The following is a 25,000-nucleotide window of genomic DNA, read 5'->3' as shown; positions in this document are numbered from 1 at the left end:
ATTAAGGCTTTATACGTGGGCCACTTGGTGTTTAGTTATGATTTTTTGATCATAGTACAACTTTAATGCGAGTGAACATGACAAAGCAGAAAATTGAACGCAACTAGGGGAGAGTTTCCTTGATTCTTTGAAAAGGCTTTCAGGACCTTTCCATTTTTGAAAACATTGCTTTTGTTATTCAAATTTGCCAACCACAGGAACAAAAGACCGTTTGTTTCGGCAACCAATAAGGCTCTGGTTGGCACATTAATCACAATAGGTGACATCAATGATATCTTCCCTATAAACATACTTCTTATTATTTCAGACATACCAATAAACTCTTCGTAGTGGCTTAACTCTAGTTTCTTTTTTCCTCACTTATGGAATTCAAAATATTAAAATTGGCATTTTATTTTTTCCAAAAAGGGCAGAACATATAAAAGTAAATTTAAGTTCATCGTGAAAACTATTGCATATCCCTGTAGTACAATAAAGCACTTCACGAATTCGTTCATCTAAAATACCCGAAAAATGAAAAAGGATCATGTCATTGAAAGAAACCGCTTAAGCCAGCGCGGAAGAATTCAGTAGTGCAACCGTTCCAAGGGCTTTTCCCTCACTCAGGGGCGGGGCGGGACTGACGAGGAAAAAGCCCTGGGAACATGACACCATTACTTAAAACCGCACCCGCGTTCTTGAAGCGCATGCGGAGATGAGCGGGTACAGCAAATTCAGACCCGCACGGGAATAAACAAAGCTTTAAAGACTTGAGGGTCCGTTCAACTAAGTAATCTAGCTCTCCGTATTTGTGTTTGGACCGCACTAATGAACGTTCGTTCCTTTTATTCTAGAGACTCGACCCTAATCTCACCTTCGATGTACTCCCTGGTGAATTTTCTGTCCGATCGCTCATCAAACTCGGTTTATGTGGAGATATGGTGACCAAGAAAATTTGCTTCAAAATGTTGGAGTTAGTGGTTGGTATGGACAGCAAGAATATGGACGAGGTAAACTGTTTTGTATTACAAATAAATAGGAAACTGAGTCACTCACAATTAGTCACATGGACTTGGAGAAATCTGAGTTCGCGTAACACGCACGCGCGTTATATCGCGCACGCTCACACACAATGAAACACTATTCATGCACGTTCACTTGTTCGTATTGCCTTGAGTTTTAACCTAAAATTCTTAGTTCATTTGTGGGCTCATCTTTATTCAGGGTTTTCTCTTTCGCTTGAACGTAAGGGTCAGCTGAAATTTGGTGCCTGCAATCATCCAATGTTCCACAATGATCCCTCCTCAAATGTGGTCTTGTTTCAATAAAGGTCTAACTGGGTATACTTTTTCTTCCTTACATAATTTTTGTTTTTCAGTCGAGACTTCCCGTTTACATCGCACACTCTGGGGATGGAACCTCGTTCAAGGATTTTGTGCATTTCGCACAGGTTTGTTATTCAACGCAATTTTAATGATAAGCCGGATGATAGAGACCTTAAATCATCCTTCATCGACTGTTCTAAGATGTAAAGTCGATTTCAAATAATAAAAAGGAGAAGTAGCAGCCGCATGAGTATGTGTTTGTGTGCGTGAAACACTTAATACTGACCGGGCATGCTAGTAACAGTTACCAGAAGGAAAAACCCTTCCAGCCTAACCATTACAAGCTCATCACGACCCCTAACTTCTTTGGTTCGATCATAAGCCTGTGTTTTCTTGTCACCATTCTCATTGTATTGGGTGACTCATATATTCTTTTCACGGCGTCTTCACATACCAATCTACTTTAGTTTGAATTTCCTGCGAATGAGACTCCCGCAAAAGCCTGATGACCAATCACAAGCAACTAGCTTTGGTCTGTAAAAATGCCGTGACATAGGCTTATTATGGAAGTTGCTCGCTCCTACTCATGGACTCCTGGTGATTTGCTTTTGGATGTATGGAAAATTGTCTATTTGAGTTTCCACTTCACGAAGAGTAATGCACTTAGTTATTGGTATTGTTCTGTGACGGAAGCAGACTATATGGCCCTAGGTACCTACTTGCGCGACGAGAATAGATGATGATGATGCGTCCTATTGTACTTCACTCTGTACTTCTGTACAAACCCAGTTAACCAAAAAACAAAATACAAAAGAATTATAAGGTAACAAGGCCAGGTCGTCTTTCTCGACATTTAAAGACGCGGAATGAGTGTGATGATTAGTCGAAGCAGTTTACTTTAAGCCTCCGTAATAAGATATATGCGGATTTTTCACTGAATGCAGTTTTTTCCTCAGGTAATAATCTACAAGAAATGCCAGAAATTTGACTACGGCCCAAAAGGAAACCAGAGACGCTATGATCAGGTATTTCAGTAAAAGATTTTTTTCCACTTTATTTAAATACTCATTTTAACCTCGAAAGGACCTAGAGGTTTCAGAGAGGTTTGTGCCAGAAAACCACTCTAAGTACTAGTGTTAAAACGATACTACTTTGGGTGCATGGAATGGCCCTTTCGGCCCTGAAGTTGTAAGTTGTGTTACGCATTTGTCATAAAGTGTCATACCTGACTGTCGGGTATCAACCAAGGGCTCCCCAATTGAGACGGATTTTTGTTAATTGTCAATTATTTCCTCCAAGTGAAGTATTATCGTTTATTTTGGACAATGAAAGCTTGATAGGGATCATGGGAAATGAACATACTTTTTTAAGCCGAATCCTAATGTCTGGACTCGCAGGACTCGAACCTAACCTAGGAACGTTTGATTAATAATCCCTTTTCTTTACCATTGGACTACCACAGCACTAACTGCGAAGATGTCATTTTTTTTAAATGTTGATAATCTTTCCTTCCAAATGCCGCTGTAAACGTGTATTGACATCCGCTAAGAAGCAAGCTTACACATTGAAATATGTCGGTTAACAAACTTTAAGAGAAAGCTAACCACTTTAGAATCAAGCCTTAGACTTGACCATTATTCAGCAATGATTTTATGTATATACTAATTAGTTTAATAAATAATCGGCACACTTACCAGTCAGTTGATCTTTAGGGTTAAGTGGGTGAAGACAGTTCCTTCAAAGTGGGTGCTCCGGGTTCAAATCCTGTCCAAGGACTACCTTTGATTTTTATCTTTTTATCAGCTACCACAAGTCCTGCGACAGAGTGATCTAAATGCCTTCATTTGCAGCAAACTGACAATGAATGATAATCCTTCATTTGAGGAAGAGATCGTGTTGGACGTATCCAATTTTAGTCATAATCCTTTTGTTTACGGCCGCGTTCTTTTTGTCCCCAGGCTACCGCTCCAATGTGTCAAGTGCAGGACATGCCCAGTCCCACTCTAATGTTTGTGGCAGAAAACGACCTGATAGCGGATCCTGGCGACAATGAGGCTCTGAAGAAACAGATTAAGAATCTAGCTCATTACGAAGTTATTCAAGGCTGGAACCACTTAGACTTTCTTTATGGAAGAGACGCACACATCGTGTTATACCCCAAACTTGTGTCCATAATGAAGACACTGTCTCGAGATCCATTAAAATCCGAGCAAATGACGAAACAGTGCTTATCATGCTCTGAGTAAAATGTTTAAAGGAACAATTTTTATGGGTTGTGTTTTTTTTCCAGTTATTTATTTATTTATTTTTTGGAGGACTTAAGGGCTCACGGCATCTGCGCTTTCTGCAATTGTATATTTTGAGTTAAATCATTAAATAACCTAAAAAAAGTTCTATTGTTAAGTAAGTGTTGTCAAATTAAGCTGAAGCCAGAACCAAAGGTAAGATGGAGAAGTAAAGCCAAGCCTGTCGTTCAATAAATGCGGTACCTGGTGAAGTTCGTTTAAGGATGGTGCCTACTAATTCAAAAAGATTTTGAATTACTGAAAACCAAACATAACATTTGGGGCAAAGATAATTTATCAACAATACTTTAAAATACAATGCAAGGTTTGGCGTTCTTTTCCAAATTGAAGCTTAATTATCTCTGAAAAATGCATGGTTACCCCACGTTTCCTTTTGGATACCAACAGCACTTGCTAAGTTCAGCTTTCTCCACATAGAAATGCCCCTGTATTAATAAGCACCCCCATTAGGCTTGAAATCTGAGTATCTCGAGATGCGCAGAACTTATACGCAATAACTTTCACATGGACCCAGAAGTAAGCTTTGCTTTTAATGGGTTTCAACAAATGAAGACGCTTCCCCGTTGCGTAATGAGTCTTTCTGCCTCTTTTTCCCTCTTTTTACGTTACATATAATTTGGGTGTGGTATTACTCCTTCATTCATGGTTGCCTCTAACAAGAATGAATTGAGAAATTTGACTCCTTCCAGAAGCCTTAAGATTTCTTTTCCGAATTCCGAAGAGGACGAAGTCCCCACATATCAGTAAATCTGAGTTAAAGGAGAGTATCACGGTATTGCGCATGTTTTACTAGCCGTTGCGAATGTCACCGTTTATAAGCCAATCGAAAGCGACGTTATAATTCGTGCGGGAAATTTACACATACGCGTGAAAATTCTGCTCAGCCCTTAGCTCATTGGTGATTGTTTAATAATCGAGAAAATTTTACACGTACGTGCAAATTTCCCGCGCGAATTATAATGCTTTAATGTTGTCACACAAGGACCACTGACTCATTCTGAAGCAAGTATTTCATGTACATGTTTGGGCTAAAATCTTCCTTTCCCTGAAGAAAAAGTTGTTTTAGACAACGATCCTCCTTGTCAACGCAAAGCCTGAACAGACGGGCTATGTGCGCCAAAAATGGGTTCATACTTGGTATAAAAACGTGTGAAACCCACGGCTGATGTAACACAAAGAAAAACAAAAGAGTGTTAAAAAGAGTTGTTAAAAAGAGTTGACAGGCCTTCACGACTCCCTTGTACGTGGTCTGGTTTCTGTTGCCTTTGTCATAATTTTGCTCTCTTGAGTACATATGCCTCTTTTAGGCGGCTCCTGCAGTATTCATTTAGCAATGGTTTTTGCCCTAGGAGGCTTTACATTTGAATCTTTATACTGCTGTGTGATACGTTTTCTTCCAAGAAAATAGTTGGTCTCGAAAGTAATGTTTTTAGTTTCTTGGTGTTGATTTTCTCAGCAGTAATGTGAATGTGACCTTATGGCGTCTCGCTTTTGCGCCAATTTAATTCTAGGCTCGACCGATATATTCATCGGCGGTAGAAGCGAGTGATCTTCTGTTCTTAAATGTTTGACCCGGGCCCGGGTTCATTTTGTTTTTTTTTTATTCTTTCACTCGTTCTTCTGACTTCTTCAGCGTGTTTTGGTTTGTGGCCATGGTCAGTAGCTGTCCTCCTTGAACCTCTGGAGTTAATTCGTTCTCATGGATGCTCTTTTGATATTTGATGCCGATGTCTTTAGGTCGCTTCTTTGTCGAGGCATTAAGATAACCCGACTCTAGATGGAAGTTCTCTGACATATTATTTGGTCAGGCAATTGGTGAAAAAGTGTTGACGGGCCTGCGCGACTCCTGCCGTTCGCAAGTGATTCTAAAATCTGTGCCTTCAAAGTTTAGCTCTGACTAAAATGTCTTTTAACGACTTTCCTTTGCGATATGATAGTATGGGTGGCTCCTTAAATACTTCTCTAAGGTGCGGTTGCTTTTGCATTTCCCCATTAATATATTCTTGAGGTTAGGTAAAGCCGGGTGGTATTGTGTAACAAAAGGCAATATTTTCTTTTGTGTGCTGTCGTCTTTGTTTTCAAGTGACCTCTCCCTATCCGTGAAGTTAACTTCAGATAGGAATTTTTCTGAAAATGTATTTGGGTATCCTCTATTCTTTAGACGTATTTTGAAATTCTGCATGTTATTATTACAGGGGCACCCAACGTCAATTTTCGGAAAATATCTGTTCGGGAGACGTTTTAAGATCTAGAATTTTCGGAACATTTGGTGTAAAATTTCTTGCTTGCCTACGTCTCCTAGGATTTTCGAACATCTGAAAAATGGCATAGTTGCCCATTTTTAACGGATTTTTACCCTAAAAAGGTCACCTAGAGTTTTCGGGAGCCTTTTTTCTAGCTGAAATTTACGAAAAGGTTAATTTTGATTCCTAGAATTTTCGGATTCTCTAGACTTTCAGCTAGGAGATCCGAACAGATAAAAAAAATTTAGGGGATAAAATTGTGCCTATATCTACCGTTTAAATGCTAAAATACGTTTAACAATGCTATGTTTAAGTTGTTTTGAACTATATTCTCGTTGGGTGCCCCTGTTATTAAACGTCACGACTGACGAATTTGTTCTTAGGAGGCGTAGCGCTTCTCCTTTTATGAATCCTTTCTTAACGCCTGGTAGATGACACGAATAAAAGTCCGTGTATTGAAAGGTCTCTGTCCGTTTGTAATGTGTTTGCACATCAAGGGTTGATTCTCTTTTGAATCTCTCGCCTTTGTACACTTTTGTGTCTAAGAATGTAATTTCTGAGTCTGATATTTCAGCCGTAAATTTGATTGTATCGTGGTAGTTGTTTGCCCTTTGCACAAATTTTTCTATATTGTCTTCAGTTGTGTGCCACACACAGAAGACATCGTCAATGTATCTCTTCCAAACTAGCGGTTTAATTTTGCTCTTGCTGATAATGCCTTTTTCTATTTTGCCATGAAAACATTAGCGAAAGCCACGGCCATTTTGGTTCCCATTGCCGTTCCGTGGGTTTGCGAATAATGTCGCCCATTGAATTGGAACGAATTCTCTTTAAGTATCAGGCAGAGCATTTGCCTCAAGAACTTAGTAGGGATTGGTAAATGGTTTTGATAGAAGTCTTCGTACGCTTTGCATACAGTAGTCATCCCTTCCTCTTGAGGAATATTTGTGTATAAGCTAGTTACGTCCATTTAGGCAAGGATTGCGTTCTTTGGCAGTTTCGTTCTCTCGATGAAGTTTATAAAGTCTGTTGAATCTTTAAGATAAGATTCTTGTTTTTGTGCTATCGGCTGTATGAGGCGGTCAAAGAAGCTTGAAATTCTTTCTGTAGGGCCGTCACACCCAGATATTATAGGTATACCTACTAGTGTAGGTTTGTGAATCTTTGTTAGTGTATAGAATTCTGGACTTCTCGGCGGGTTTGGTGTTTGGGAGAGCCATTTCGCTGTCATTTCGTCAATGTGGCTTTCTGTGAGCATACACGTTATTATTATTATTTTTATTTTATCGGCTGTTTCGTCAGCCATCGGTTTATCTAAGAGCCTGTAGTTGTCAAGATCGTTCAACAGAACTTGCCCTTCCGGGGAGTGTTATTTTTTCTTTTTTGCTCATTATTAGGGTTGTGGTTCTTTTGTCGGCTTTCTTCACAATGATAGTTTTGTCACGTAATAGGTCCTTCAATGCACGCCTTTCACCGGGTGATAGGTTGTCCTTCGGCCTCTTTATAGGAATGTTTGCTAGTTCAAATTTTACCTCTTCTAGGAAGGTTTCTAAGGCCACTGATTGTTGGACCGGTGATTCCCACGTTGATTTAACGTAGAATGGGTGTTGTTTGTTTTCTTTCCCGTGAAAGATGTGTTGGAGGCGCGTTCGCCTTGCGAAAAGGTTAAAATATCTTAAAAGGTTGCGCCTTAAAGTCTTCATTTGTCACGGGTGTTGGAATAAGACCCCTTGATAACAAGGCTATCTGTTCATCTGTAAATTGTTTATCTGATAGGTTCTTGATATGCTGTTTGCGTGACTCAGTTGCTTTTTGAAAGCGCTTTTTATCTTTATCCCTTTTTCTCTGTTTCCTTTTGCGATTCTTTAACGTTTTATTTGGGTTGGTTTGACCATTATTTCTCGTTTCTGAGGAGGCAGAGAATGCACACATATAAGATTTAACTTCTTTATTGTTTGCTTGTGCCCTCAGATTTACAAGAAGCTTGTCGACCTCGTTATGTTTAGCTTTCAATTCCACGGCTAATTTGTTAACATCACTTTGTTTTGAGCAATTTGAATCTGTAGCCACTGGTTTTACATTCGTTTTAGGTTCTCTTTTTCGTGTTTTTGCTTGTTCTAGTTTTCTGAGCTTTGATGTAAGCCTTTCCACGCGCCTGTGGTGAAATTTCACCAGCGCTCCCACAAAATCATGTTCCGCCCTCTTCCTAATCGAACTTACATCCCACTTAAAATCTTCATCAGGCATGATGTTTACCTTTACATTGTATCTAAGGCTTTAAGGGCATGTGCCCTTGTCGAGATGAGCTTGTAAGAGTCCGATAGAGTTCTTTGGTTTATCTATTTTCTCCGTTATGGAGACATGTTCCTCGTCTTGAAGGGCTTTTTTCGGTTCGATATTTCCGTGCTTTTTTCTGTTGTCATCTCGAGGTCGTTTAGTTCCTCTTGTTTGGTTGTCACTTGTTTTGTTGACGTTTCTTTCTTTGCCTTTGTGTGGCATGGTCTTTCTAGTCTCTTTAGATGTGGGAGCTTGAGCGCAAGGGATTTCATCTTCGTTCTCAGAAAGATCAGTATCTCGTTCTCTGAGAACTTTTTCTTCGACCTCGTTAAGTTCATCTGTATCGCAGATTTCCATGTCTGAAATGTCTACTTCAAGCAGGCCGTCTGTTGTGAGTGTAGCTGCTGCCATTTGGGTATAGATGCTTAGGCAAGACTGCAGTTTCGATTCTCTGTGAATCTCGTCAGTTTCCGTTTTAGAAATCTTCAACGACGGGCTATGTGCGCCAAAAATGGGTTCATACTTGGTGTAAAAACGTGTGAAACTCACGGCTGATGAAACACAAAGAAAAACAAAAGAGCAAAAAAACATCAAACAGTAACCTAACCCTACCACGAGCTAACAAAACAAAGAAAAAGTTTCACAGGTTTTTTCATCGAGGTAAACCCCAAAAATAACGTCTGCTTTTATTTCCTGAGATTGTTGCGAATGCAAAGAAAAACACAAAACACACATTGAATATTTTCCTTCCTGACACCCATTTTCACAAATGCATGTAATATCTTGCAATATCCTGTTAAAAAAGCATAAGCGTTTTTCAGCTAATCTCTAGAGACGCTGATGACAATGACGAAATACGCGAATGCTGAATGACGAACAAACGAAGTTAACGAGCGTCGGATTTATTGATAGGATCATCCAACATAGCGGCGTGAAGCAACGTGCAAGTGTTGTCCCCCGGGGAAATCGAGAAGCTTAGGACGGCGGCATCCGTTTTTCACACAAGAATGAATGACTCAGGGGAATAGTGTAAATGTCCTTTTGTCATACACAATATTACTGGATATAATTACACTGCAATCCCCAGTCATTGTAAGTTTGACTGTGTAACGAGTAACGACTGCGGGCCATTACATATAAGAGAAGTCTCTCGTTCAGCCGTAGAATACCAAGAGAATTGGGGAAACGTACAATACCTTGTGGATGGCACGATGATTTTAGCAAAGTTGTCCTTAATCGCAGCCAGTTGTGTTGTCCTGTGCAATGGGGGACTTATCTCCTTCATTAAGCGACACTTTTCCGGCGACCCTGATCTTGGAAGAAATGTGGTAAGACCGTTAATTAATCTCTCTGATTTTTTGTCCCTGAAAGGAAGGAGCTACTTAACCAACTGGGCCATAGTAAGCATTAACCACTGTGTATTAACCCGCTCGTAACTGCTCGATTGTGAATGGTCGAACGAGGCAAAAATAATTCTCTTTTCTAACCTTGTTTGGATTTTTAGGCTGGTTTAGGTCGGCAGTTAATTCTAAACTACTCGAGTCAAAGCAAAAAGCAACAAGCATACAAACCAAAGAAGCAAACGTCTCTATACTGGAATAAAAGGTGGACTTGCATTCCTATCACCGGCGAAAGATTTGTTTGGCCTCAGTAGCCGAAATTTTCATGTGTCTTGCATTCGCAACATCAATTTTTCTTCCTAATTAAAAATATTGAGTTTTCTATTCTATTGACTTCAGTTTCCTATCTAGGCGGTTATTTTATTATTCAACAAAGAATCTGGCACGGCATGATACTCCCAGGGGACGGGGGGTACCCCAAGAAAAACTGTGTAGGGGTATGCGACCCGCCTCCTGAAACTCTTGCCCTCAGTTTCAGATCAAAATCTGCGACTGTTTTCCCTCCCTATTTCAGACCTGACCTAAAATTTGAGATCCTATTTCAGGCCTATTTTCAGACCTTTATCAGCTGCTGCACAGTTGGCGTAATAATTTGAGAAGGGCTTTCGTTAATGATCTTGTAGCAAAATGATGAAGTGGCTTCTTCTAAAAAATATACACTATTCAGGACTTGAGTGCACAAACCACACCCCGTTCCAGACCACAATGGTCAAAATCGATTCCCTATTTCAGACCAAAATGGCTAAAAAAGCATACCGGTACCCTTTGGGGCCGCACATACCTATATAGCCCATATAAGGGAGTACCCCACCCCACTGGATGATACTACTCTACTTTGAAAATAATGAATGATGTACTTTAACATTAACATTAAAGTCAGTGGCAACTCAAGACCCAACGTCTCGATAGCAGTACTAGTGTCTTCATCAGGAGTAATCTGAAACAAAAGCCCTTTTCCGCTCAATGATAGTCCTCTCCTTGTACTGTCGTCGTCAATGGATTTAACATTGTCCTGATGTTAAGACACCACCAATTCCCCTTTCCTGGAGGCCGTTAAGAGCTCCGCACAGCGGTAGGAGGGTCTACAACAAAGGGCCACCGGTGACAGCTCGGTGTACATGTCATTGTGCTACAAATAAATAAACAACAGCAAAAGTGTCTCCTAACCCTAATCACTCTACAGCTGTGTTGTTTCAGGAATAGGGAAGACTTTCGGCTTAGTTTGCATCAGTGGAGCAGGGCTTCTAGTCTGAACTTGTGAAATGTGACCTATGTTTTAAGACACGCCTTATAGCGGGCCACTAGAATTTCAAAGCAAACTAAACACAACTCAACTTGCTTTTATTTGCATTTCTCACCTGAACTCGTTCCTGGGTTCAACTGCACTCACCATTTGTCAGTACTGAAATTTGACCTCTTATGAATAAGCCGAATAACATAATTTCACTGAATATATTCTATCGTGTTTCACTGGAAAAGACTCGGAATTCGCTTCCGTTGGAAGGAGGACGTTTTACCCGCAGATCTTCAGATAAATCTGTTGTGTTAAATCGTAACTTTCATTGATATTCATTATATTCCAAACTATAGAGTTGCATCAAACCATATCTTATTGTCATCATGATTGCAGTGTGAACCTAAATCTACCTCATCCGTCGGTCTAGTTGTTTTTCCAATAAATGCGGCCTCTTTTACAAAAGTTATGTCAGTTACTCCTTTAATTTTCTGACTACTTAGACTGAGCTCATAGCTAGCAGAGGATATGCTTACGAGGAACATCATGTAACAACGCAAGATGGCTTCATTCTTGGCATCCAGAGGATTCCGCGGGGGAGAGATGAAAAGGTTAATTCTGACGATAAACAAGTTGTTTTCCTACAGCATGGCTTTCTGGAGGATTCGACCAACTGGGTAGTGGATTCCGCTAAAAAGAGTTTGGCTTACATTCTCGCGGACAGTGGGTTTGACGTATGGCTTGGGAACGTGCGCGGAAATGACTACTCGCGACGTCACTTGAAGCATACGCCCAACCAATCAATATTCTGGAACTGGAGGTCAGTTTATGATAAAGCTCTGATATATGGCTTCATTATTCATCAACTGCTCATCGGTCCTCGTTGCAAGGATTCTGTGGAGGGCAGCAACTGAAACAAAAGTTTCTAGGAAGGGAGCTAGAGAAAATTTGCCTTGCGACGTAAACTTGCGGCGCATTGTTGATCCGGCCAAGCACAATTGCTCATTTTCAGAAAAAATTAACGAGAATTTTTGTGATTTGATTGGATTGAGGGGCACCTCGTGTCTCTAAACAGTCTTTTTTTTTTTCAAATTAGCTTTTTTTCTAGTTGGTTCTGACGATAGAATGGCCGGGAATTGATATGAGTTGACAACCCATCGATGTCTCTTCTAAATGAACATGTTTTTTTTTAACCGTGACTGTTAGGTCTGTCAATGTTATCACTAAATCATTGTCGTAGTATCAAAACAATTGTTAATACTGAGCTATGTTTTAAGGCTTGAGCGATCGGAGCCTTGAAAATTCTTTGCTATGAGAATGGACAGAAACTAACCAATATTCACTGGGAACCTTGCTTTACATCACAATGTAAATTCATTCCAGAAGAATACACATCTCAAGTGCACATTCCTTATATACTCTCACTATCCCATCGATTGCTGTATCCGTCTCTTTCTCTCCACAGTTGGCAAGAAATGGCTGACTACGATCTTCCCGCAATGACAGACTACGTGCTACAGGTCACTGGACAAAAGCAGTTGTTCTACGTTGGCCATTCCCAGGGAACACTGATCGCGTTTAACGGATTCGCTGATAACCCGGATTTAGGAAAGAAAGTCAAAGCCTTCTTCGCTTTAGCTCCGGTCTACACTTTGAATAACGCTACCAAAATTGTAAGGCATGGAGCTAAAATTATAAATCGAATCGTCATGGTAAGTCACGATTGCAATCGGGGTTTGCCGAGTTTTTAAGATGCCACTGAAGTTGCGTGCCCCACGAAGAACGAAAAAAGCGGATCATGCATTTCTAGATTAAAAAGAGCCCTTTAATACCACAAATACTGGGAATTTTACATGCAAAACTATTGCTTTACGTTGCCATTCCCATGGGACCATGATAGTATTTAACGGGTAAGAAAGACCATAATAGTTAAGTGTCTATTGCCTTTAACATATATTTCTGCTCCTCTTTCTCCAGAGACTCGACCCTGATCTGACCTTCAATCTGTTCCCTGGAGATCTTTTTCGTTCGTTAATGAAAGTTGGTTTATGCGCAAATATAGTCACGGCAAAAATTTGCTATGACATCCTAGAGTTAGTGGTTGGTATGGATAGCAAGAACATTGACCAGGTAAAAAAATTGCGAGATGTTGCTGAGGAATTTTGCTTAAAGCTAGCATCAATCGCTTTAATTTTGCCCCTCAGACGTAATTTGAAGCATCTCTGGTTAACGTCGGCGCGGGCGTGCATGATCCTAAGGGAGCTTAAGCACGCGCGTTTTTTTGTGTGAAGACAAGTTAAAAAGAAACAGCTAACTTCCGGTTGCCGTCCGCGTCTCAAACACGCGGTGCTTGAGCTCCCTGGGTTTAAGCAACTACAACGGCTACGGCAACGGTAAAGTCACCAAACAAGAATATCATTGGTTAAAAAAGAGAAACTTAGTCGTGCTGCACGTGCATTTTAGTACATTCTTTTAATACTCCACAAAACAATAATGTGAAATAATTAAAATTTTAGGTTTTGACGACAACGTGTGAGCATATAACGCTGAACCGCCCAAAATTCTCGACCTTAACTAGAAAACCGTTTTTACCCATCCTGATAGCAAGCCCGATTTGTACAAAATGGGTCATGCGCGAAATCTTTTGACGTCGCTAACGGTTACAATCTGAAGTGACGTTTTCGTCGACGTTGCCGTTGTTCTTGCTCACTACTCTCGCACACGCACGCACGCACGCACGCACTCACGCACGCCTTTCCTCTTCAAACTACTATTAGAAACTCTTAGAAAAGTTTTGTTCGTCTACTTCCCTGTTGTCTCTTTTTTTCCTATCATTTCTTGTATACTTGCTCAACGAAGTTCCAAGTCCAACTGAGCTCAGATTTTCATTTCGTCTCGTTTTCTTTACAGTCGAGAGCGCCTGTTTATTTTTCTCACATCCTAGAAGGGACATCATTTAAGGACGTGGTGCATTATACACAGGTTTGTTAATAAATACGCCTATGCCGATAAGCAGGTGTTACTCCTTTTATTTATATTAGACATTCGATTAGCTGTCGGATAGAACTGTTCACCTCTGGAGATCGAGCGCTCTTCTCGAGTAAATACCTTTCTTGCGAAGCACTGGCTCCCGATTTATAGCCATCCTTAAAAGGAAGACAAAAGTCGTCTTAAGACTCGTCTCCGCAGCTGTTATAAGGAACGTAGGTTACCGTCTGTTTTGTTGATAATTTAGTCTTAAGTTCCACCACCCATATGATCAGGATCCCACAACAGAGCAATGTTCTAATTGATAGTTTGCCCATTACCAGACCACAAAAAGGTAACTCCATGCCCTACTCTTTGCAAAGAGTGTTGCTTCCTAAAACTCTTTTCCTCCCAGCGTTACATATGGAACGATAAATATAGCACAGTGGATTTAAATTCTGGAAGCGAATGTAAAGCGTAGATTTAGATGAAGATTAAATGCCAGTGACCTCTATTTCCTATCTGTTAAGGATTGTTAGACCGATAGTCTGTCGAAGAGGTTGTCTCAGACTTACACGAGACTGAATCTGCAGTTGTAGAAAGTGGTAGCAATGAAAAAATAGAACAATCAGAACCACGAAGAAGGCAGAGACGCACAGCACAAGGCAAAACAATGTTGTGGAAGATACTGTTATAAAGTTTATTTCCTCAGAATTTGTTGGCCTTTTGTAAGAGGAAGATCTTGGCAGAGGAGGTGCTGACCTCACCTTGCAGTGGACAGCGATTTGATTTTGGTTGTCAAGAATTGTCCATCTATTGCAGTTCTAGTGACACACATAAAGTTACCTCGAGCTTACTTATTCTGAAAAAAACACTTCTTGTGCTTGAGAAAAACCGGCGTGTTGTTACCATGTGGTGGTTTTCTGGTTTTGGAGTATAAATTCTGTGAACGATACATTTCTTTAAAATTGTCGAAAGTCAAATTTAAGGGTATGGTGAATACTTCGCAATGTGTAGCCATTTCTCTAAACTTCAAAATGAGCCGTGATATTCGTCCGTTTCGAGAAATAGACACTGACACAATAATGTGTCCTTGTTGCCATGGTTTCAGACTACTTATATGCGGCCCTTATGATGAGCTTGCGTTGACGTCTGTTACTCATGACAATGACAACGCAATAATAATCCATTTTCCTTCGAAGATAAGGTAGCTCAACCTATTACCAGTTGTGATTTATGGGAAAAGTGATTAGCATACCCCTGGGAGGTAAGTGGTCAACGTACGTCCCACAGTTTATGAATACACGGCTGGGTTATGAGATTGCATGGACCTTCCATTTGTCTTTATCTTGGAACAATTGCGAGCCTCGCCCTATTTGTAGTAGCAATTACAAAATTAACACTTCAAGACACTGCGTGTCTCAGGAAGTTGAGCCTCCTCAAGGGAGTCAATTGAATAGACCCAATATCCGACGGAAGCGCAGAAACTTTCTTCTCTATAAGTTAAGTTAAACTGTTGTTTTGACAAATGAAAAACTGAATTTTCTTCCAATCATCACGGTCATTTTAACTCCAAATGGGTCATTAAAATGTATGTTTGAATAGGAACTGACTTGAAGAAATACTTCGAGGGTTAGAGTTGCAAATAGAGGTTTATTGTCCCATCCCGGCATGATGTAGCCTGCGAACGCAGACGTATTTCAGAAACGACCGCCGGAAATACGTCTGCGTTCGCAGGCTAGGCATGATGCGGCTCCTTGGTTTTGTGACGTGAGAAACAAATACAATGTATCTATTTTTCAAAATGGTTTGTGGGAGTTTGTTTTTATCGGGATTTTTATCTATGTCGAAGCAGTTAACCTTCAGTGTCCTCATCCTTCGTTGGGTGACCGGTTACTGTGTAAAAATATAGTTTACTGTCGCACGATGAAACTTGTAAAATAGACAGTCCAAAAAAACATTTTTCCCGCTTAAAGCTTTGAATTTATTAAATGCGCTTTTTTTTTCCTAATAGATGATTATCAACAACAGATGCCAGAAGTTTGATTACGGCCCGACAAGAAACAAGAACTTGTATAATCGGGTATTTAAAATGGATCTCTTTGAAGACTGTTCACACTACCCTTACTCTTACAAAGAAGCAACTAGCTTAACCATTACATCCAGTTATGGTTCCATGTTTTTGATCTTTACAGAGATGTTGAGACGCCTCCCTCACTTTGCCACACACCCTTACGAAAATAGGCTGATGAGCTCGGGTATTTTTCCTTTCTAGGCCACTGTTCCTTTGTGTCGTGTACAAGACATGCCCACTCCCACCCTAATGTTTGTGGCGGAGAAGGACTTACTAGGGGATGTTGACGACAACAATGCTCTCAAGCGGAAGATCAAGAATCTAGCACATTACGAAGTGATTCGAGGCTGGAACCACTTAGACTTCTTGTACGGAAAAGACGCAGTTAATCGGCTGTATCGCAAACTTGTATCCATCATGAAGACGCGGTTTAACTGAGAGCGAAATCGTTCTCATGCACCTTTTTAACTTTTCGTTTTGAAGTTTTTTGAGAAACAAGTTTAATTCTGCTTGAATAATTTTCTCTGGAACAAAATCGTTTTGCTTTATGGAGGTTTACATCATGATTTAGGTTTGTGTGTAGAGAGCACTTGCTTCAACCTGTCAGCAACAAGGTACAACTTCTGTTATTAATCCCGTAGGCTCTGTTAGTTTCTTTTCGAAGATTAAATTTAGGTTGGCAATTTTCGGATTAACTGGTGACATTTTATTGACCGCTTACACAACCGCCTCTCTCAGTTTCACCCCTCCCTGAATTCTGTCTCAACCCTTGCCAAGTCTTAAGATCAATAAATTAGTCTCCCTCGCAGCCGTTTTTTGGATGTCACGCAACGTTCCCCCCAAAGTAAACGTTGCGTGACATCCAAAAAACGGCTGCAAGGGAGACTTTCAATAAACTGGATTCTGATTTTTTCCTTTGCGAAACGAATGGACTCTTATTAGAATCATCTGTATCTCCTTTGGATTTCTAAATGAATATATTTTAAGTGCGGGTTATAGGTGAAAGGGAGACGTGATCCTCGCGCTTATCTGAAGATTTCACACGACGTGATGTCCGAGGCAGCGTTTTCATTGGCAACCCCATCGTCTCCACAGGCGACACGAACCCATGACTTCTGCGATGCCTGTGTAATGTACTCCCAACTTTTGGAGACACCTGAACTTGAAAATGGCGGTTGTTACCACGGTAACATTATAGCTTCAGAACGAGGCTTGAGGAATCTGAAGATCTATAAGGCCATGTTGTAAAATCCTCGAGCTTTACAAGCCTTCAAAATAAACTTAGGCATCTCCATGCATCTCTTCTCTGTTTATTGTATGCGTCGCAAAACCTAACAGACAACTACTTTAATTGTCCAGGTAAGCGAGGTTTGATCGGGTCTGGAGTTTAACAAACTCTTTTAAAGTGACACTACGATCAAAAAAATCAATTCTTCTTTTTCTTTGGATTCAAAAAATATGTTAACTAAACATAAAGTGACCCAAGTTTTAAGCCTTGATTTGAAAAAGACGGCTGTTTATTTTAACTGGAATTTTCCTATTTAATGGTCCGGCATTACCAAATTTGAAATCTTGAGAGAGCTGGATCGAGGAGAAAATTACGTCAAATACTCACCAGTTTAAAAGTGCAATACGTGTGTACGAGGCTGAATTTACATATAGCACGGGAATTGCGGGCTTTCAGAGTTTTATACGTTTTATACTGTTTTGCATATAGAATAAGCTGCATTTACACGCTGAAATTTTAAGCTAGTGAACCTTTGACGTCACTTCCCATGATCAACCCTTCAAGGTCCAATTGCTCAGTTAATGGCGGACAGTGAACTTACACTCAAAGTAAAGAGCCTTTGGATAAAAATCAAAGCTCAAAGTTTTGCCATTCAGGAGTTACACAAACTCTCGTTCAAAATCTGAAGAAAAAAGGAAGCAATTTATTTTATCATAGTACCACTTTAAAAGTTCGATAAGGTCGATTAAACAGAGTTCAGCAGGTGCTTAACAAACCCGCGTTCCATGTTAATCATTTTAAATTTTCGCCAATTGCTTTTCATTGTCAAGAAGGCGAGAGCTGAAGGTAGTAGAGAATTTATATAAATTAAATGATGGTGAATTTTCAGTTTGTATACGTAATTACATGATTTTTCTCGTGCATAATAAATAAGCACGTATAAGTTTTTTCAGATTGCAAATTGCACCCCCTCCCCCTCCCCTCTCCTGGGACAAGGAAGGAATTTGGCTACCGGGATGCAGGGATGGCGCAGTGGTGAGAGCACTCGCCTCCCACCAATGTAGCCCGGGTTCGATTCTCAGACTCAGCGTCATATGTGGGTTGAGTTTGTTGGTTCTCTACTCTGCACCGAGAGCTTTTCTCCGGGTACTGTGGTTCAGTCCTCTCTCCTCAAAAAGCAACATTTGACTTAATTTGCGTTAATTGTTAATTTCAGCTTACAGTGTCCCCAATTAGTGCTCCAGCGCTAGAACGACAAGGCACTAAATAAAGTTCCTTTCCTTTCCTTTCTTGTCGAAGTCAGCGACTGCCTGAATGAAACTTAATCCGTTGTAGGCGTGTTTCTTGAAGTAGCAAAGTCATTGTTGAGTTAGACTAAGTAGCTTTGTAACAAAACACAGAAACTTTGTTTTATCAGTTCATACGTCAACTGGATAGTGAATAATATTATCACATTCGATTAGCCTGCCGATCATTTCTACTTTTCTTTATTATCTTGACCTCATTGACGGCCATGTTGTATTGATCAAATTGTTGTTGCATAATTTTTTGGTAACCTTTTTTTCCAAAACGGAATCGACTCGAAGTAGTTTCTCCACCACATTTCAATGTCTTTATCAGCACCATTTCCCATCATCACCGTTTTCGTCCTGTCTCAAAACATTGCAAATCCTCTGATATTTAATAGTCTATCACGGTGTGAGATGAACTGGCAAATGAAACCGAATCGCGCCTTTGCTTCCCAGCGGACTAGGACATCTTTGTCCACTCAGCGCGCCTTCGTGTTTACTGATGTGATTAGTCTGAGATTTTGCTGATGCAATTTCGGTTTCCGGTTACAGTTTTGTGCGCTTTTGCGTTCTAAGGTAAACTAAGCATAAACCAACTGGCTGGGAGAAAGTAAAAGCTATCAATATGAGGTTTCTGGCGGCATTTGGTATCTCCTAATCGACTTTTCTTTAATACGAAAGTTTAGACTGGCATCTAAATTCGATGGCGTAGTAAGGATGTCGACGGATGTAAGGAGGGGTGATTGTCACGGAGACACTTGCGGCTGTGCCAAGTTTCATGCCCCATGGGGGAGGGGGGAGGGAACTCCCATATAAAAAGGGGACGGATGCGCGTCGTCTCGCTTAGGGGTGTAAATTTCGGATTTTGGTCTCACAAAGGGTGTTCTGGGCAAAACGTAATCATATGGAGCCATGAAGGTCCCCTTTAGGGTTGCGTGCGAAGAAATATAAAAGTGTGTATTTACACTTTTACATTTCTACACGTAGGTGAAATTGTTAGATGATAATGGCTTTGCCATTATTAAAAGTCATGGTATTTTTTGTTTCTCTGTGTTTTAATATGGTCAAAACAGCCTGGGCCACACTCAGATTGGTCTCCTTTAGGGGTTTAATTTAAAATTTCCGACGAGCATCCTTCCTCTCTTTTTTGGGGGTCCCTCCCCCGGGCCCCGTGGTGGCAATCAAGTCTATCATCTCGTTAAATTCGCAGTGAGATACATCCGGAAAAAAACAAATACTGCAGTCAGTCGATCATCTTGAGGCCCATCCGGAAAAACAGGTTTGCATTTCTGCCAATTACAATACTGTAATTTTATCTCCAATGTCGACAAGCTCCTTATATTCTTGGTTTCGAATTCCTTATCATGACATTTGCGTGCAGGTAGGAAACGACTTCACTTCAGTCTGGGTCTTTTTTGTTCGTAGCCATTAGAGGAAAATCGTGAAAGCAAATTGCATTTTGTAGAATTACACGATGCATTGGGTTCCACTCTCCTTAATCGCAGCCAGTTACGTTGTCCTGTGTAATGCGGGAGTTATTTCCTATCTAGAGCCACACATCTCTGACGACCCCGATGTAGGACGAAATGTGGTAAGACAATTTATCTTTCTGGCTTATACTGCCTAAAAAGGTTGAAACAGTAGTGCCCTTCAAGGACTCGGGGGAGTATTTTGTTCTTAACGATGAAGCTAGAACTTACCTCACGTGATGTTTACACGGGGTACCTTCCCCGGCCTTAATCTGTGTGCTTGTTGCGTTTTCCACCCTCTTCACTTACTTAATTCACTTTATTTTGAAAACATTTGAATGTACAGAGACCATGGTGGCCCGCGGGTAGCATGGCTATTCTAGGCGGGCCACTTAGACTACAATGAAATATTACTAGCTCGATTAGTTAATATTACTAGCCACAATCGTAATTGTTGCTACAAGCTTACCCAAGTCTGCCCAAGGCCTGCTCTTCCTTTCCACTTGAATACCGAATGAAATCAGATGAGCTTTTCACTAGGTATCGGTCACATATTCTTTAAATCGTCGTTTAATTCCAGGGAAATTCAGCCAGTGTCTAGGAGATTTTTTAAACTGAAAACACTGAGTTATGTTAATATGATCTGCCCACTACACGCCCTCTATAATGTTACGTAAGGTCATGAAAGCTATTTTGATGTCTTTCCATATCACAAGTTGCAAGACACAAATGTCAAAATTCATCAAATTTATTCCATGTACCAAAATTTCAAGAAAACGATGACGCGAAATTTTTATAAATGTGAATGTAAGCTGAGAGACGCTAACCTCTATCGACAGAGTCTTTAACTGGTATTAAATTGCAGTTTTCGAGTTTCCTTTTTGTAATTGACTTAGATAAATCGGAAACAGAAGCACACGAACAAGCGTGAGTTGAATTATTTGGTCACTGTGCGTTGTAAGACGCAATTATTTGCAAGGATGAAAAAACGCACACTAAGCACACTTCCGGCGTCACTGACACTTTGATGGCGCCTTGACAAACACCTCTTTCATCAAGGATGACTTGACACTATTTTTACAGACAGAATAAGCTCATTATCAAAATTTACCTACTGCGTTGCACATTTTAAAATTCCTCATGCATCATAAATGGGAAACTGAGGAGATTTCTTGGTTTTGCGTTTTCACGCTGATCGAGTATCAATTGTTCGTTAAAGGAAGAGAGTTAAGTTTCGAAAGCGCAGCGTGTGGAAAATGAGCATTGCCGGGGAAAAGACCGGCAGATGAAAATCTTGATTTATTCCCCCTTTTTTGTTAGACTCAGATAATAGCCAGTAGAGGATATGCCTATGAAGAACATCACGTGACAACAAAAGATGGCTTCATTCTTGGTATGCAGAGGATTCCACGAGGAAGAAATGAAGAGACAAATTCTAAAGACAAGCCAGTAGTTTTTCTACAACATGGCTTCCTGGCAGATTCGACAAACTGGGTCTTGGATTCTGCAACCAAGAGTTTGGGTTACATTCTCGCGGACAGTGGCTTTGACGTATGGCTCGGGAACGTGCGCGGAAATGACTACTCTAGACGTCACGTGAAGTACCTGCCTAGCCAATCAATATTCTGGAATTGGAGGTCAGTCTTACGTATTTTCTCTCTCTCTCTCTGTGTCATGAAATTCAGCGAATGGGTCGGATGAAACGTAAAAATAGCAACTTGAAACATTGAAGAAAGGTTTGAATAAAACAGCAAAATACAAAAGGAGACAAGGATGGGTAAAACCAGAAACCCATAAGGGTTGAAACGTGTAACGCGCGTTGACAGCTTCCGAATATTCAGTGCGAACTGATTGGTTGAATGTTTCAGTGCTAAGTACCATATTTGGAAACCCCTCACTCTTGTTGTTCCAAATATGGTACTTAGCAAATTGAATATTCAGACCCTTCTTTTCCAGCACACAAGGGGCCGTTACACGTTTCAACCCTTATGGGTTTCTGGTAAAAGTGAACTAGATTAAAATGGTTTGCAATTGGGTTTTTGAAAATTGACAGTTTCCTTACTTTATCTCTGTTGTTTTTAACTTAAATTATCGATACTCGACAGACATTAAGTTGAATAGCGAGAGGGAGGAGTGACTGTTGTGACACAGGCCCTTTAAGGTGCTTCGGAGAAATGCAGGAGATAACGTTCAGCCTGTGAACCTGCTAGCAAGCTCGCTATCTGGCCACTTAGCTGTTCAAGCAATCATATTTAAGAGATCCGTCTTTCTATATCTGTTTCACCAGCTGGCAAGAAATGGCTGACTACGATCTTCCTGCAATGATAAACCACGTTCTACAAGTCACAGGACAAAAACAATTGTTTTACGTTGGCCATTCTCAAGGAACAATGATCGCGTTTAACGGTTTTGCTGATAACCCGGACTTAGGGAAGAAAGTCCGGGCTTTCTTCGCTTTAGCTCCGGTCTACACTTTAAATGACGCTACTAAAATTGTCAAGGACGCAGCTGATATTTTATATCCACTTGTGAAGGTAAGTTATGAATGTATAGACGAATAAACCATCTCTCCTCAAACTCAAATAACTAAGTAAACTCCCAACCAAGCAAAATTCGATTCTTGAAACAGAAACTCTTTTAAAACGACGATTTAACTTAAATCCATCTCTGGAGGAAATGAACCCCGAACATAAAAAATGACTGTATTGTACTATTTACCAGTCATGGCCAAAGAAATGACGAATTTAGCCCAAATCAAGCAATAACGACCAATTAAACGCACGAAACGAGACCGACTCGAAGAACCAGAAATGGCTGCAGACTTAACCACCCTTTACCATTTGCATGACTTTTTTGATTTCTCAGCTGACAAAATCACTTCATGAACGCGCGTTGGATATATATGAGATGCGGAAAATAGCCATGCAATGAGGCGCGTACCGCCAAGTAAATTTGAAACCAATGTCATGTCTTACAATCGCGAATGAAACAATTGTTAGATGAAGTTTTGATACCTTCTGGACGTTTGGATACTGGGAACTGCCTTCTCGTCAAGAATAGATCTGATTGACAATACGTGGCGCAATCATACTTCATACGAATTTTTTGAGCAAATGAGAGCACTAGAAAATTAATATGCAGCATTGAAAGTTTAGGAAAATTTAAAATAAAACGACTTAACATCGGCTCTACAATGGGTGCAAGAGGATTTTTTTTCCAACTCCCGAGAGAACGTTATGAGAGTCAGTCCGACGTCGTAGCCTCCGAATAGCGTAAAGTTCTCTCGAAACTTGAAAAAAAGAATTTCTTCTGGCACCCAGGTAATATCGGCTTAGAAAAAAGTCTTGTATTAGAGTTCTCTGTGAAACTGAAATGAAAGGTATTCTTTACTTTATTTTAGCATTATCTTTGGGGATCATGCCGGAAAAATTGACTTTAGAAGCGGAGTTTTAAATGTTTACGTAAACCTCTAAGTGATCTTTTGCTACTTTTGCTCCAGAGACTTGACCCTAATTTGACCTTTGATTTGCTCCCTGGTGAATTTCTACGATCGCTTATCAAGCTTGGTTTGTGCGCGAACCGACTGACAGAGAGAGTCTGCTATGACATGATGGAGTTAGTGATTGGTATGGATAGCCAAAATATTAACCAGGTAAGTGAGAGAAATTTTATGTTTGGTCCTAAATTGCAACTATATTGACCAGACAATCCTGGGTCATTGTGAGTGGTGATAGCTCATGTGCGTAACATGCGAGTGCGTGCCGAGTGCACGTACTAACTTGGGAAAGCTTATCTTTGTTCTTTGCCCAATCTTTTTTCTTTTCATTTATTCATTTATTTTATTTCTTGGTTAATTTTTCTTTCTCAATGCCCACATTGTAGGCAACATGTTTGGCACCCACCTTTATGGCCCAGGCTTGGACCTGGCCGTCATGAGTCAGGCCTTGCCCAGATTTCTCTTTTTCTTTCTCTGGGCGCATTGTTTTTCCCTTCAGCCAAAATACCAACGTGTACTGAGAGATATCCTCGATTGCACTAACCTTCATTAACGCACCCGTCCAAGTTGATTTTGTTATTGGGAACCATTTCTCTGTTCTTTCGTTTTGCAGTCCAGAGTACCAGTTTACGTAGCACACTTTGGGGAAGGAACGTCATTCAAGGACATGGTGCATTTTGGACAGGTTTGTGGTTAAACAATGGTACCTTATCTGATACGCTGGATGATGCCTTTAATTAAAGGGACCCTATCAGGCTTATCACGCTGAAATATCAATGGACGCTGCTCAGCTCATGGCAGCCACAAAATGATGATAAAACTCTTTCCCTTAAATCTCAACGACTTTTTTTAATGCACGTACTATCTTTAATTACCTGCTTCTGGGGTCGAATGGCAAAGAGAGAGTTACGTGCTAACCTGAAAACGTCGGGTGAATATTTTCAAGTTTTCGAGTTGTAACTCACATCATAGTGAAATCAATTAATAAGAGATAAGCGTGAAGAAGGTGCTCGGGCAATTTTTGGCAGGCTGGCCTTGCATGTCTCACTGTAAGTTCAGAATTTTCTTATGCTGTGAAATTTCACTATTTTCTTTTTTGTAACAGATAATTGTCGACAAAAAGTGCCAGAAGTTCGATTACGGCCCAACGGGAAACAAAAAGTACTATAACCAGGTACAAAATGTATAATGACCACATATATATATGTACGCCGAACATCTCCGTTACTATTCTAACCCGTAACAAACATGACAAGAAAGGAATCCGTAGGCAAGGAGACCGCTAAGTTACTTAAATTGTTTTAAGGTGGCTCGAACTAGTTTCAACAAGATCGAGAGACTTTTTTATTGCAACGATTATCTTTTCATCACTTTTTGTCATAACGGCAATTTTGTGGCACCATATGAAACACCAATTTGTGCTTAACAAGATGCATTTATTATCGTGACGGAATAGGTAACCGTAGCAACAGTAAAGCCTTATAAAAACGAAGCTCTGTGACCCTCATTATTTTGTTGCTGGAAATGGGTCAGCGGTCCATGATGAAACTCATTGCAAAATTAAAGAAATTTATATGGAGCGGATTCACAAGCATCTTAAGTATTGCTATTGTGAAGAGTTTTGGTAAAACGCTACTAATTTTTTTGAAATTCAGCAAAAAGTTTCAGTTACGCCTGCTTATTTCTTTCCAGCGATAAAAGCGGGGTCACCGA

General features: G+C 40.3%; 3 protein-coding genes and 1 long non-coding RNA gene across 4 annotated transcripts in view; 3 read left to right on the top strand and 1 right to left on the bottom strand.

The window, feature by feature from the left end:
* The window catches only part of LOC138040047 (lipase member K-like), a 7,031-nt gene extending 3,481 nt beyond the window's left edge, over positions 1-3,550 (top strand). Inside the window, exons 4-7 of the mRNA XM_068885842.1 lie at positions 834-989; positions 1,358-1,429; positions 2,261-2,329; positions 3,263-3,550. Of these exons, the coding sequence (XP_068741943.1) occupies positions 834-989; positions 1,358-1,429; positions 2,261-2,329; positions 3,263-3,550 (585 nt within the window). The remainder of the gene's footprint in view (positions 1-833; positions 990-1,357; positions 1,430-2,260; positions 2,330-3,262) is intronic.
* A 4,275-nt stretch (positions 3,551-7,825) lies between these two features.
* LOC138042760 (uncharacterized) lies at positions 7,826-20,392 on the bottom strand. The gene is made up of 3 exons (XR_011131078.1): positions 20,261-20,392; positions 9,327-9,443; positions 7,826-8,681 (listed from the first exon to the last, which is right to left on the bottom strand). It is a non-coding gene; the product is annotated as an uncharacterized lncRNA (long non-coding RNA).
* LOC138042759 (lipase member K-like) lies at positions 9,045-16,592 on the top strand. Its single transcript, XM_068888752.1, has 7 exons — positions 9,045-9,458; positions 11,268-11,584; positions 12,230-12,476; positions 12,742-12,894; positions 13,675-13,746; positions 15,746-15,814; positions 16,007-16,592. The coding sequence occupies exons 1-7, from the start codon at positions 9,342-9,344 to the stop codon at positions 16,241-16,243; spliced, it is 1,212 nt and encodes a 403-aa protein (XP_068744853.1). The 5' UTR covers positions 9,045-9,341; the 3' UTR covers positions 16,244-16,592.
* LOC138042758 (lipase member K-like) overlaps positions 19,684-25,000 on the top strand; it is a 6,031-nt gene continuing 714 nt past the window's right edge. Inside the window, exons 1-6 of the mRNA XM_068888751.1 lie at positions 19,684-19,913; positions 21,112-21,428; positions 22,079-22,325; positions 23,291-23,443; positions 23,901-23,972; positions 24,393-24,461. Of these exons, the coding sequence (XP_068744852.1) occupies positions 19,797-19,913; positions 21,112-21,428; positions 22,079-22,325; positions 23,291-23,443; positions 23,901-23,972; positions 24,393-24,461 (975 nt within the window). The 5' untranslated portion in view covers positions 19,684-19,796. The remainder of the gene's footprint in view (positions 19,914-21,111; positions 21,429-22,078; positions 22,326-23,290; positions 23,444-23,900; positions 23,973-24,392; positions 24,462-25,000) is intronic.

This window comes from Montipora capricornis, chromosome 3 (assembly GCF_036669925.1).
Source record: "Montipora capricornis isolate CH-2021 chromosome 3, ASM3666992v2, whole genome shotgun sequence".
Lineage (NCBI taxonomy): Eukaryota > Metazoa > Cnidaria > Anthozoa > Scleractinia > Acroporidae > Montipora > Montipora capricornis.
This window is presented reverse-complemented; position numbering and strand designations above follow the sequence as displayed.

Bases quoted from the DNA above. Each gene is read 5' to 3' on its own strand.
- LOC138042759 (XM_068888752.1), top strand. From the start codon at position 9,342: ATGATTTTAGCAAAGTTGTCCTTAATCGCAGCCAGTTGTGTTGTCCTG. The intron at 9,459-11,267 runs GTAAGACCGTTA...CTGACTACTTAG, and splicing joins CTGATCTTGGAAGAAATGTG to ACTGAGCTCATAGCTAGCAG. The intron at 11,585-12,229 runs GTCAGTTTATGA...TTCTCTCCACAG, and splicing joins TCAATATTCTGGAACTGGAG to TTGGCAAGAAATGGCTGACT.